Source organism: Alternaria metachromatica, assembly GCF_023757995.1.
Source record: "Alternaria metachromatica strain BMP 0045 chromosome Unknown scaffold_7, whole genome shotgun sequence".
Classification (NCBI taxonomy): Eukaryota; Fungi; Ascomycota; class Dothideomycetes; order Pleosporales; family Pleosporaceae; genus Alternaria; species Alternaria metachromatica.
The window spans coordinates 1,081,204-1,093,653 of record NW_026055498.1 but is presented as its reverse complement, the minus strand read 5'-3'; the positions used below and the strand labels follow the sequence as shown (position 1 = coordinate 1,093,653).

At 53.2% G+C, this 12,450-nt stretch overlaps 6 protein-coding genes across 6 annotated transcripts; 1 reads left to right on the top strand and 5 right to left on the bottom strand.

Annotated features, from left to right (window-relative positions):
• Positions 1-296: 296 nt before the first annotated feature.
• On the bottom strand, positions 297-1,097 carry J4E83_004356 (uncharacterized protein; the record flags this gene model as incomplete). Its single annotated transcript, XM_049331285.1, has 1 exon — positions 297-1,097. One exon carries the CDS (start codon positions 1,095-1,097, stop codon positions 297-299), a length of 801 nt encoding a protein of 266 aa, XP_049189831.1.
• A 986-nt stretch (positions 1,098-2,083) lies between these two features.
• Positions 2,084-3,110, bottom strand: UBC8 (Ubiquitin-conjugating enzyme E2 8; the record flags this gene model as incomplete). Its single annotated transcript, XM_049331284.1, has 5 exons — positions 2,084-2,223; positions 2,272-2,453; positions 2,508-2,622; positions 2,672-2,768; positions 3,078-3,110. The coding sequence occupies 5 exons, from the start codon at positions 3,108-3,110 to the stop codon at positions 2,084-2,086; spliced, it is 567 nt and encodes a 188-aa protein (XP_049189830.1).
• A 1,307-nt stretch (positions 3,111-4,417) lies between these two features.
• On the top strand, positions 4,418-5,508 carry J4E83_004354 (uncharacterized protein; the record flags this gene model as incomplete). The annotated part of the gene is made up of 2 exons (XM_049331283.1): positions 4,418-4,822; positions 4,876-5,508. 2 exons carry the CDS (start codon positions 4,418-4,420, stop codon positions 5,506-5,508), a joined length of 1,038 nt encoding a protein of 345 aa, XP_049189829.1.
• Positions 5,509-6,923: 1,415 nt separating this feature from the next.
• J4E83_004353 (uncharacterized protein) lies at positions 6,924-9,073 on the bottom strand (the record flags this gene model as incomplete). Its single annotated transcript, XM_049331282.1, has 2 exons — positions 6,924-8,670; positions 8,718-9,073. 2 exons carry the CDS (start codon positions 9,071-9,073, stop codon positions 6,924-6,926), a joined length of 2,103 nt encoding a protein of 700 aa, XP_049189828.1.
• Positions 9,074-9,424: 351 nt separating this feature from the next.
• Positions 9,425-10,541, bottom strand: J4E83_004352 (uncharacterized protein; the record flags this gene model as incomplete). The annotated part of the gene is made up of 2 exons (XM_049331281.1): positions 9,425-9,945; positions 10,094-10,541. 2 exons carry the CDS (start codon positions 10,539-10,541, stop codon positions 9,425-9,427), a joined length of 969 nt encoding a protein of 322 aa, XP_049189827.1.
• Positions 10,542-11,009: 468 nt separating this feature from the next.
• Positions 11,010-11,759, bottom strand: J4E83_004351 (uncharacterized protein; the record flags this gene model as incomplete). The annotated part of the gene is made up of 1 exon (XM_049331280.1): positions 11,010-11,759. One exon carries the CDS (start codon positions 11,757-11,759, stop codon positions 11,010-11,012), a length of 750 nt encoding a protein of 249 aa, XP_049189826.1.
• Between the last annotated feature and the right edge of the window lie 691 nt (positions 11,760-12,450).

Genomic DNA, 12,450 nt, shown 5'->3' with positions numbered 1-12,450 from the left:
CGTTTGACCGAAGAGAAGCGCAACTCACAAGCAACAGAACTGATCCATATCCCACCATCACCATAACCAGCACATACAACCGACCCCCGCTCACCTCCCAGACTCGAACTGCAAAAAGCGAAGAAAAGCGCATGCGTAGAAAATTGACTGGCAGAACGCTGAAGAAAGACATGCAAGGAAGAAATACTTACTGTGAATGGTTCGCGTTCGCATCTCGGAAACCAGCGAACAGCGATCCAGCACACAGCTCTTGTCCAGTTGAGACTCCCGTCATCCTTTCCCCTTGGATTAGCTCTTCACAGGTACCTCTGCTCCCTGTCGCCGCGCATCCTGAGGATGGGGCGCTCTGAGACAGGCTTCTGGCGAGGTTTGTAGATCTTTCGACCAGTGACGACAGCGATCGCGTTTGGGTTTGAGAGCTTGCGCTTGGCGGCATCGTCGTCAGCGCTGTCGACGGCCCACTTGTTCGAGCGCTTCCTGGAACTGTCTCGCTTGGGGACCGTGATGTTGGAGCCGTTAAGACTGGGCAGAATGTACTGCTCTTCGACCGATTTGCCCTTGCCCTTAGGGCGATTGAACATGCGAATCGGGCTTGCAGACATTGTCATGGCAGCGGGAGGCTCGTGGCCAAGGGGCTTCATTGGAGAAGGCGTGCGCTGTGAGTCGGGGAGAAGGCGCGTCAGGCGCGAGCCACTGAACGAGGGAGACGGACCAGTGGGGCTGGACTTGACCATGCGACAGTTGGTAGGTGTAGTGAATGCGTTGTCGTCAGGCTCAGGGCTGGCCTCGTTGCGGACGGCACCGGTACTGGTGTTAGCAGCTAGTAGCAGTAGACCACAGGATGCGTTTGGGTTACCATGATAGTTGAGACCACGATCATTTTGCGGGCGAGGTACAGTAGGGAGACCAGTGCCCGGAGCCGAATTGCGTCGGCTGCTGTCAGCATGACGGCCATTCCGACCCAGGTACCCAGTCGAGCGCCTTGAGTTAATTGGAGCTCCAATGCTGGTGACACCTACTCCGGTGTTGGTGTTGAGTGCCGGACGTTCCCTAGCACGCTTGTCGTGGCGACTGGCTGCCTCGTTGTGAGACACCATCTTGACCTTGCCTATCGCTCTATCAATTTAGCTTCCAAACCACGAAGATCCCGGGTATGCAAGGGGAACTCCGTACTCTGACCTGGTATATAGCTGCTGTTGCCAGTAGAAGTGTTGTGCGCTGTGGAAAATTGTCGTTCGCGTCGAGGTGTTGTTGTGATGGCTCGATTGGGTGTTTATATACAAACGGACGCGGACGCGCTCGGGCCGGGCGACGAGAACTTTGCGCCCCCGCATGGCGAAATGTGTTTCGAGGTGAAGAAGACGAGGAGCGGGGAAGAAAGCGGTAGGGCTCGATGTGGACGTGATTCGCCTTCACTGTGAGGAGCGTCGGTTGACTGGTTGCGTGGAGCGGTGAGGAGCCGGTGGGCGGCCAAATAGCATGTATATATCCTGAGATACGGTAGAAAGGGAGGGTAATGGCCAATGAAGAGCGATAGTAGCTCGCGGCAATGAACAGGAACCTGTCCCACATGAAGGCATCTGTTCATGTGCCAGGTACGGCTATTGAGTGCGATACTTATTGCATGTGCTGTACGAATTGACGGAAACAGCAACGAACAAGTAGAGAGAGTGAGTTCATAGAGTTGCAAGAAGACGAAAAGATATGAGAGAAGGACTGATATGAGAGTTGAGCAAAGCGAGTAGTGAGAGGAAATGTCAGGTAATAGCATACAGTACCTCTAACATCGGCCTTAACTTATAAGATCGAGAAGGTCATCCGACCAATCCTACACAAGAGTGAAGAAGGAAATGATCCTAGTCACAAGCCTACTATGGAATTCAAAAGCAAGACACAAACGCCAACAGAGAGATCCAATCCCAGAACCAAACCGTAAAGCAGCCACATGCCAGGGGAATATGCAGCAATGTAGCCTTTATATGCGCCAGATCAGCGCCGTGAACGTCCAGCCATGGAAGTAGAGTGAAGAAGAAAGGTCGTGGACAATACAAAGGAGACTGATAGCACCCGAGGAAGGGTTGCCTCAGATGTCTTCCATATTGCCCGCCGCTTCATCTTCATCGCCAGACTCATAGCTGCCGACAGAGCTCATCTCGTCGTCATCGCCATCGTCTTTGTCGGAGTCTTCGGCAGTGTCCTTGTTGGCGTACTTCTGGACGTATTCTAGATGTACATTAGCCTGGCTCACACGACTCACCCTTGTATACATACCCTTCACCTTAGCTTCGTAGCTCTTAGGTTCGCGCATAAGGAGGGCTGCGGCCTCGCCGTTCAGAGGATCGGTCGGGTTTGGGTATCGCAGGAGCTGAGGAAGGAAGACCTCGAAGATGTTGATCATGTCGTACATTGGTGACCATGTCTGGTTGATAACGTCGAGGCAGACGGAGCCAGAGCTATTGAGTAAGCAGGTGTTCTCTGAAATACTCAAACAAAGGGATAGCACGTACAGTTCGTCGATATTGGGGTGGAATATCCTGTTCACGAAGCCAATGCTAGGGCTCTTATACGGATACTGATCGGGCAACTCGACATGGATCTTCCAAAGTCCACCCTCGAATGGTGCTGTCCTTCATTAGCGCATGATGATGCGCATGGCGCGTGCGCAACTTACTTTCTACTGGGCCCTTAAACCTAACGTAGAACTCCTGCCTGTGGTGTGTCAGCGTCGTTTCGGCGAATGCGGATTCGGATGGTAGGAAGGACTGACACTACGGAGTGTTAGCTGTGTATCCGACAGGAATGGGTGTCATGTTACTCACTATTATCGTTGACCAGAGTCACCTCGTAGTCGCTCATGAGCCTGCCTTGTATCAGCTATCAGGATTCACCATGGTTGCCAGGCGCGTGGCGCGAAGAAGGCGGTAAATTGGTCGACATACATCCTGATGGCGTGTTAGCATTCTGTCTTACAACCGGAACCATGCGCAACATACTTCATGACCTGTATAGTTGGAAAGAGGCCTCGGTTAGCTCTTGTCCCTTGCTCAGCAACCACCGGGGTGAAGGTCTCCACATACATCCGTCTCAATACGTCTCTTTGGCGAACTCATTTTGGCGTTCCCGATATCGCGACCTGTAAAGGACTTTGCTCTTCCCTAGTCTTCCGCTCGTCTTCAAGTTGTATACGGCAGTGCGCAGCTCGCAGTGAGAGCTCTCGTGAGGTAGGCGGCGGGGCTATCGATAGCGGATGAGGGGCGCGTTCGTTGGCAAGTGGTGTGTGCTTTGTTGGCAGATTGTGGTTGTTTGAACCCTGGTAAGGATGTCGATCGGTGAATGTGTGCTGTTGTCGCGTCTTTGGGGTCGGACGTGTCAAAGGGCAGGAACAGTGAGGCGGGAGTGATGGTCGCGGTAGTCGCGATCACGAGCTCGATACCGGCATGTCACGCTTGCGCACGTCTCGCCGGGCAAGTCATCGCCGAGACCACGGCGCGACCGCGTATCTCTGCCTAATGCATTCATGACAGCAACGCTCTCCAGTCATCATGAATACCTATTTCTACGATCACTGACTCTACACAGGTGCTTACATGCCCAGGTGTCGATTCGCAAGCTCTGCAGAGAGGATACTCCGAAGGCTACGTCACCGTGTGCCACGCGTAGCCATCCAAACCCAGCACATGAATCTTCCAAGTATAACAAAACGCCCTGAAATGATCTACGGTGATGCACAAGAACAGCAGAAAGACTGAGATATACTCGCCGTGCATGAAGTGGGACGTTTCTTAACAAACGCAGACTGGCTGGTTCCCGACGGCTACCGATTCCCTGATCTGACTTGACACTTCAGTGTAGATAGAACGAAGAAATCTTCAATTCCGTCAGAATCAACCAAGATTTGTTCGAAGCTTATGCCGACCGCACAGCTGAAGATAGTATAAGTTCAACGCATACCGAGACTGAGGGTGCTGGGACCGACATCCAATCACTGAGGAGCAATGCCGCAGCTTCCCCGAGATCCTCGCCTGAGGCCTTCACCGCTGGTCCGAACGACGCCCTCTGCAACTCGAAGCACAACGCTGGAAGTTGAAAAATACAAAGACGGATTGAAAGGTCACGCTACAATATACGTAGTCATAATCAAAAGGCGGGGTGTACCAAGTAATCGACGCGCCGAAGACAATCAGGGCACATCCAGACCCCTGGCGTCTGGGCGCAGGCTGACCCTCGGTTCTTCCAAAACTCCAAGGTTAGGTATACAATCTTCAGCGCAGCTCTCTGCACATGTTGCTTAAAAGCAACACCCATCCCGCCCTAGGACCATGGCTTACGAACAAACCTCCACACCGTCCTCAGGGGCTCTGACAAATTTTCTACCGCCCAAAATACCCACCACCACCACACTTGCGACTCTGCCGCCATGTCGCGTGCCCTCATGAACGTACTGCGAACGTCTTCGCGACATATTCAAACAACACCACGTGCATACTCGCCGCTGTCATCGATATCGCGAACTATACTGCCTTCCGCACAAATCCGATGGAGTTCACATTCTCCACTGGGCTCTGCGCCAGCAAATGCGCGTAAACCCGTCACTCTGAATACGCTGCAGAGTCTATACCGCAAGAACGAGCCCATCACCATGATAACCGCGCACGACTTCCCCAGCGCACACGTCGCCGACCACGCCGGCATGGACATGATACTCGTCGGAGACAGTCTAGCCATGGTAGCACTAGGCATGGAAGACACGAGCGAAGTGCTGATGGAAGAGATGCTACTCCACTGCAAATCCGTTGCGCGCGCGACAAAAGGCGCTTTCACAGTACGTTCCCAGTCCCTCATACAACACTCGTCAGTCCCACTAACAACCCCCAGGTCGGCGACCTCCCCATGGGAACCTACGAGATCTCCCCCGCCCAAGCCCTCGAATCCGCCATCCGCATGATCAAGATCGGCCGCGTCAAATCTGTCAAACTGGAAGGCGGCAAGGAGATGGCTCCTACAATAGCCAAGATAACGTCTGCTGGCATCCCCGTGCTCGCGCACATCGGCCTCACACCTCAGCGCCAAAACGCTCTAGGAGGTTTCCGCGTACAAGGCAAATCAACATACTCCGCCTTGAAACTCCTTGAGGACGCGCTCGCTGTTCAGGAAGCCGGTGCTTTTGCCGTAGTCCTCGAAGCCGTGCCCGCTGAAGTCGCTGCTGTGGTTACCAGAGAACTGCGTATACCGACAATTGGTATCGGAGCGGGTAATGGCTGTTCGGGTCAGGTCCTAGTGCAGGTTGATATGTTGGGTAACTTCCCACCTGGGCGGTTCCTGCCCAAGTTTGTCAAGCAGTATGGGAATGTGTGGGAGGAGGCGCATCGGGCGATATCACAGTACAGGGATGAGGTCAAGAGTAGGGAGTATCCTGCGACGGAACATACATATCCTATGGATAAGAAGGCATTTGAGGAGTTCAGAACGGTGGTTGATGAGGAGAAGGAGAAGTCAGATTTGATGTGATGGAGTGTTGATAGTACGATTCCTGGTCTTGTTGGCAGTCATTATTCCTTCGTTGGAGTTATGTAAGAGACGAAGCGTTGTTCTGCACACTGTAGAGGATGTATACATTGTGTCTAACATCCAAATCCGCCTACATCGTGATCCTCTTACTTACTCACGAGCATGACCATATTGACAAGTACACGGAAAGACGCAAACGTTGAACACTCCATCACAAACCAGCGAGCTGTCTACCTCCACACCCAATGAGTGAAACACTCGCCTCTACATCCCATCGTATACACCCTGCAAGAAAAAAAACTCCTACCTCCTGATACCATCCCGTCCCATCCCAAAAAGACCCACCATCCCCCATCTCGAACCGAACCTAGGCTTTCCTTCCGCTCCATACCACTTCCTCACTACTACCAAACAGCCAATAGAAACAAAAAAACGATAGCAACACATATAACAGAATTCAATCACAAACACCATGCGCGAAAGGTCTGCATAAAGCGTGTGGCCGCACAGGTGGGGTAATCGTAGTGGTTATCACACCTATGCGGGCACACGCTATGTACATGCCTGTTCGCACATTGTGCTTGCATTATGTGTGGACATGCGCGGTGCAATGGTTCGGTATTCTTAGGATTGTTAAATGTATAATATTATGGTTAGAGACTTGGGGGACGGTGTTGTCTGACCAATGAATGGAAAATTTGTGGGGGAAAGAAAAACGGAATTTAGTTAGCTCATAGCTTGGGTTCTCGGGGTCTGTCGTGGTATGTGTGTCTAGGTTTCCGGGCCGACTTTGCACTAGAGGGCATCTTGCATTACTGACGCGTGTTAGTATTGTGACTACAACGGAGACTGAGAGGATATCCAGATAGTTTACAGAGGAAGGTGTTACACATGTAGCTTTGCATTCGACAATCTAAGAGCATAGACCTTCCGAGATTCAACGTAGTAGTTAAAGCTGTCTGCATCAACCACCCAGCATGCCTTTGGAACATACACACATACACCAACCCAAAACACTCTCTTCTCAGAAGATAACTAAAACTTTTCCTTCAACCTAAACCAACTAACTACAACTAGCTTTACATCAATCAATAACCAACTCCAGAAGTATGAATGGAGATTGTTTATACGTTTCGTTACCAACCAGAACCCAAAAAGAGATCGCTGCGGCGATAACAACATGCGCTGCTGCTTTTTGGAGCGGGACATGATCCTGTAAACGCCGCCCAATGCTACCAGTGTATATCGATACAATGACATGTCTCCGTCATCATCCCTCGTTTCCAAGCTTGCTGTGGGGGGGTATACAGGTATATAGTACAAGAAAGAGAAGGAAAAAAGGCGAGACGGAAGGTGTGACAGACTTACATCTCAAGGACGCGGGGCAGGAGTTCCTTCAACAGCTGGGTAGCTGTTTAGAACTCGCGGGCCTCTCTCCTTGGTCGGTCACCACCGAAGCCACCACCGCCTCCACGCCTGTCCCCACCACCGAAGCCTCCGCCTCCTCTCCTGTCGCCGCCACCACCTCCTCTGCGGTCACCGCCGAAACCGCTACCTCCTCTCCTGTCACCACCGAAGCCTCCGCTCCGACCTTCACGGTCACCACCAAATCCTCCAGGTCGACCACCTCGGTCACCACCAAAGCCTCCGCTGCGGCCTTCACGGTCACCTCCGAAACCTCCACTGCGGCCGCCGCGGTCACCGCCAAAGCCTCCGCTTCGGCCACCAAAGCCACCGCCGCCGCCGCCACGTCCTCCACCAAAGCCTCCACGGCCACCGCCGCCACGTCCGCGGCCTCCAGAGTAGAGGCTAGCAGGTGGTGGGGGTGGGGATGGCATGCCCCATCCAAACTCAGCCAGACGGTTCGCGCCTTCTAGCAGACCCTGCTTGTCACCGTACCACTGGTAGCTTCCGAACAGACCACGGAATGCGGCGTCGAGTTGGTCGGGGTAGACCTTCTTGTGTGCCTCGACAGTGTCAGAGAGAATCTTTGCGACGTTCTCAGGGAGCTCCGCCGGTTCGCTCATATCAACGGTGGCAGTCTCGAGCATATCAGTGGCGTCGACAAGAGGCAGGTCGCGAAGACGACGGCGGACTTCTTGCTTCTCAAAGGGAGAGATGAGCAACCAGCCCTCACCCTCCTTGCCGGCACGTCCAGTACGACCGAGACGATGTATGTAGGAGTCGCGCTCACGGGGGAGACCGATCTGGATAACGTGGGTGACTTCAGGGAAGTCCATTCCACGGGCTGTTACATCCGAGGAGAAGAGAATGCCGGACTTTGCGAGACGGAAGTCATCTGCAGCCCTTGAACGTTGCTGTTGAGTGAGCTTGGCGTGGATCTCGTAGCATCTGGTGCCAGAAAGAGGGGTGTTGCGCTTGAAGCCGCCGTTGAGCTTGTAGAAAACTGATGCGGCGAGGGTTACCTCAGCGGTGCTGTTGAAGTAGACGATGGCCTTGAAGGGTCGGGTTTCACCAGCCTGTGCCTTCTGTTGTGACTGGAGGATCAGATCGTAAAGTGTGGGCATGACGTTCTCGAAACCGTTCAGATGGACGAGTCTTTGCGGGATACGCTGGTGTGTTGGCTCCTCGTTCTCATCGACGCACTTGGCGAAGTGGAAGCCGGGACGCATGATCTGGCGAACTAGGTTGACGACATCGCGGGGAATAGTAGCGGAGAACATGAGGTTCTGGCGTTCGACCTCGGCTGGGTCGGGAAGGAAGTTCTTGATCTCTTCAATCTCCTTCTGGAAACCGTCGTCCATGAGGCGATCCGCCTCGTCCATGACCAATGCTCTGAGCTTTGGTGCCTTGATACCGGAGTAAGGGTCTGAGAGGATGTCCATCAGTCGTCCGGGAGTAGCAATCATGAGATGGCACCCCTCGCGCTGAGTCTTTTGAAGCATAGCCCTCTTCTGTGTACCTCCGACAGCAACCTGCACGATGATGCCCGTGCCGGCGACCACTTTCTTCGCCTCGACAGCGATCTGCTCTGCCAGTTCACGGGTTGGCGAAATAACAATGCCGCGGATGTCGTCTGGTCTGGCGCGCTTGTATCCTCTGACCTTCTCGCCGAGCTGGGGGTCGTTCGCGATGATTCGTTGGATGATAGGGATGAGGAAACCGAGTGTTTTACCGGTACCGGTCTTTGCTTGTGCGATGCTGCCGGATGTTAGCGAATTGAAGTTACAATCGAAGGAAGATCTTACATGTCAACCCCGCTCAGCGCCTCGTTGATGGTCCTGGACTGCACGTCCGTCATGGTCGTGAGCTTCATTTGCCTCGTGATAGTGTTGATTAGGTTGGGGTGAACAAGGCCGCGTGTGGCCAGGTCCTGGAACTCTGTGACGGGACCATCTTCCTCAATGCTCTGCTGAGCCTCCTGTTGCCACTTTGCGGCGCTGTTGTGGAAGCCAGCGAACGAGGCATTTCCAAGGCGCGCTGATTGTAGTGGTATTCTTAGGGCGCTCGAGGTATTAGGGAAGGGCGTGCGGAGGGTCCTGGTGGAGATTGAGGCAAGATTCCTCGCGAGGGTCGCGGGACATCTTCTCACTGCGCCGAACATGATGTGCGGGTAATGGTACACACTCGTTCGTAACAGAGGGTATATTGAACGATTAGAATGAGCAACTAGAGTACTCTGCGTGTGCGCCTGAAGGAAGACGGCGATTGGGGAGAAAAGAATGGCGTATACTCGTTAGAATGTTACCGCTAGAAACTTTGCCATTGCACTTTTCCAAGGGACGTGCGTCCACAACGCGCTAGGAAGTCCGCCCGATAACGATAAGCGGCAGATCACGTGTAGAACATGATCAGGGTCCAGCAGCTCGAGCGGAACAGTCGATGCACATCATTAATTCGTCAGTCTATCAAGTTATGCAAATGCCTAACGCCGTAGCTAATGCAGTCCAAATACTCAGTTGATCCGCCCCATACTCTCCTCACCCCGCTGGCTCTCCGCTATTCTCATAGCTTGTAATCCTTCCGCGAGACCCTGTTGAACGCCTCCGGTGACGCCTCGAACCCACCAAATGGTCATCTCGTTGATCGCCTGCCCTACCATGCCATCATTCATCTGGCACACAGTTTGCGATAGCCGCAGCGTCTTCCGTCCGATATCATCGACAGTCGCGACGCCTGTATTGACGAGCCGTTTTGTGATCTGATGCTTCCTCTCGAACTGGTAGGTGTATGATAGGAATAGCTTGATGTATGGTAGAAGGAACTGCATGAGGATGAAGGACTGGAGGACGAGGGAGGCGGTCAGGCGGTGCAAGATCGTGGGGTCTCGTGGAGGCTCTCTTTGAGCGCTAGAGCTGCGTTGCGAGACTGGAAGTAACGCGTGCGTGTTCGCGTCGTTTGTTTTGTCGACTACGTCTTGTGGAAGAGCCGCCTGTATGCTCAACGTTTCTTCTGGGGTGAGCTTCGCTGGCAGCCCTCGCAGTAGGTACGTTATGCCGTGTATGTAGAGTTGTCGGGTCAGTGTCGCGGATGTCTCGTCGGGGCTACTGATCGATTCGCTTGATTCTCGGGATGCTTGAGCTATGAGGCTTGTTCCTGTAGGGTATGAGCATGCAATACTAACATTCGCGAGCGACATTCATACCCAAAGTAGCATACTTCCATCTGATGCCACAGGCGCCCTCGTGAGCACCATGTGGCTGTGGAAATGCGCTTCCTGAAGAGCCAGGTCTGTCCAGTCCGTCTTCCACGAACTCGACGTCTGCCTCGCCCAACGCAACTGACAATCTATGTGGTGTGACAGAGCCACTGGGGGGTATCGACGAATAGCCTGGCGGAGGAGTCTCGGGCTGTGGTAGTTCGTCGACTGAGGCTGATTTACTATGTGTTCCGCGGTTTCGTACGTCGTTAAGGGATTGTCGGAGAGAAGGTATCGTCGGAAGATGGTTCGATACGACGGTAGGTAGGACGCTGTAGAGCATACTGGGTCGGAAGCTGGTGTCCTCTCCTTCCATCTGAGACGGCGTGTCAAAAGTCGACGTGCAGATATCAGCGCGTTCAACCCTCAGCATACTTTCGGCTTATCTCCCGGGCGTATCCACAGCTGTGCGGTCGTAGATCCCAACGGCGGCTTCACCCAGACTCTTCCGCGAGCGCACACGAATAGGAAGCAGCCGAATGGAGATGGGTCGAGATCGAAGATGAATAAAATATGCGAGATAAGCCTAGAGCTGCGACAGCCGCCGCATAGCGGCTATCCTCGTTTGGCGCAGACGGCATTAATCCGAATCCGTGCTATTTTCGAGAGTTGTGAGTTGCAAGCATGTGAAAGCGTTGAGTCGCTCACACCACAGGTGCAGGCCGTTGCGCAGGGGTCCTGAGATAGCCGAGCACCGAGCACCAATCAGCTGGAACGTGGGAAACGTGTAGGAACATTTGGATATCTTTGCTTCGTCACACGACACCAACGTGCTACGTGACCTAGTCTGGTAATCGTTCTACAGTGCACGTCTCAGAAGGCTACAAATATGTACGACCGTTCACCAAGCAAATCGCGTTGAAGGTGTAGTTGCCCAGACTGCCTGCCGTGGATTAAGTGTCGGATCGACCACTTCTGGCTTCTCCTCAAGGTCGGTACTCATCTCGGCGTCCATATCCTCGCCTTCTTGAGTGCTCTCGACGAGCTGGTTGGTGTCTGGAGGCAGCGAGAAGTCAGTACCTTGGGTGCCACCTCCAGGGAAGATGCTCTTACCACCATCAAAACCATGACCATTATCCACATTCTGACCAGCCTGCACTCCATCGTCTCGTGTCATACGTTGGCGCAGGGGAACACGTTCGGTATCCCTGATGATGGCTTGAATCTGCTCACAGTACTTCCGCAAGTTTTCGACGTCATCGCGGATCTTGTCCATAGTGTAGGCATCTTGTTCTCCCTCCTTTGCTACCACTTCACTCCAGTGCTTTAAATCGCGGACGTCGCCATGAAGATAGGCGCCGAAGTCTCGAATGCGAGCGATGTCCTCGCGTGGCCAGCGGGTACCGCCGTGGGAATCGCGGTCGTAGTTCACGACGAGATCGTAGGCGCGGATGGTGCGATGCATGAGCGAGTTCAGGTCTTCATCCCATAGCCGTGATGATGGAGCTGGAACTGTGGCGTTGGAACGGCGAGGATTGATTGGAATACGGTTCACATCCGCGTCGTCGTAGTTGAGCGCAGCCTCAGAAGGTGCAGACGCTGGTGTCCATTGTCGGTTGGAATTGTACGGTGGACGATAGGAATCGGTCATGATTACGATCCGGTATATAGTCGAGTTAGTCGAGTTAGGAGGGTGCAGGTGCGAGAAACACGCAATCCAGAGAATTTATAGGCGCTCTCTGTTTGCGTTTGGCCCAAGTCAAAGTGAATGATGAGGTCACGCCATCCGCACGCGTGCACCTTTCACTGAGCAAGACGTGGAGGAAAGATGGACGACCTGATATTGCAGTCATGATGTACAAGTGTGATGTCCACACTTGTTTGTATTTCTAAAATCACATCTTCGACATCTTCTATACGGGTCTGGAAGAGACAAGAGACGAAATGGCCTCGGTAAGATATGGCAGACTCTGTCTGATGAGGTAGCAAAGCCCCAGACGAGCCGGCGCTGGAAACCGAGAATATGGTAGCGACGAGAACGAAGGAGAGTGTGAGAACATATTGAAAGACATAGAAGAAGCGTATAGCAACGTGTATGCAACAGCGGACCTACGGTGTTCAGGGCGACTGCAACCGTATATGCAGAACCTAGGTTATCACTTGGTATACTCTGCTGAAAACCTGCGTCTTGCCAATACCTGTTAAGTACATGGCAGCACCCAGAACGTACATCACCGACATGACGTCTTTGTATGTGTGTGTTTTGTCTATTTCCGTATGCACTGTTCCTGACGCTTCCGGTGTTTTGCGGCCCATAGAACAAAGTCGCGGCCAAGGTGGGT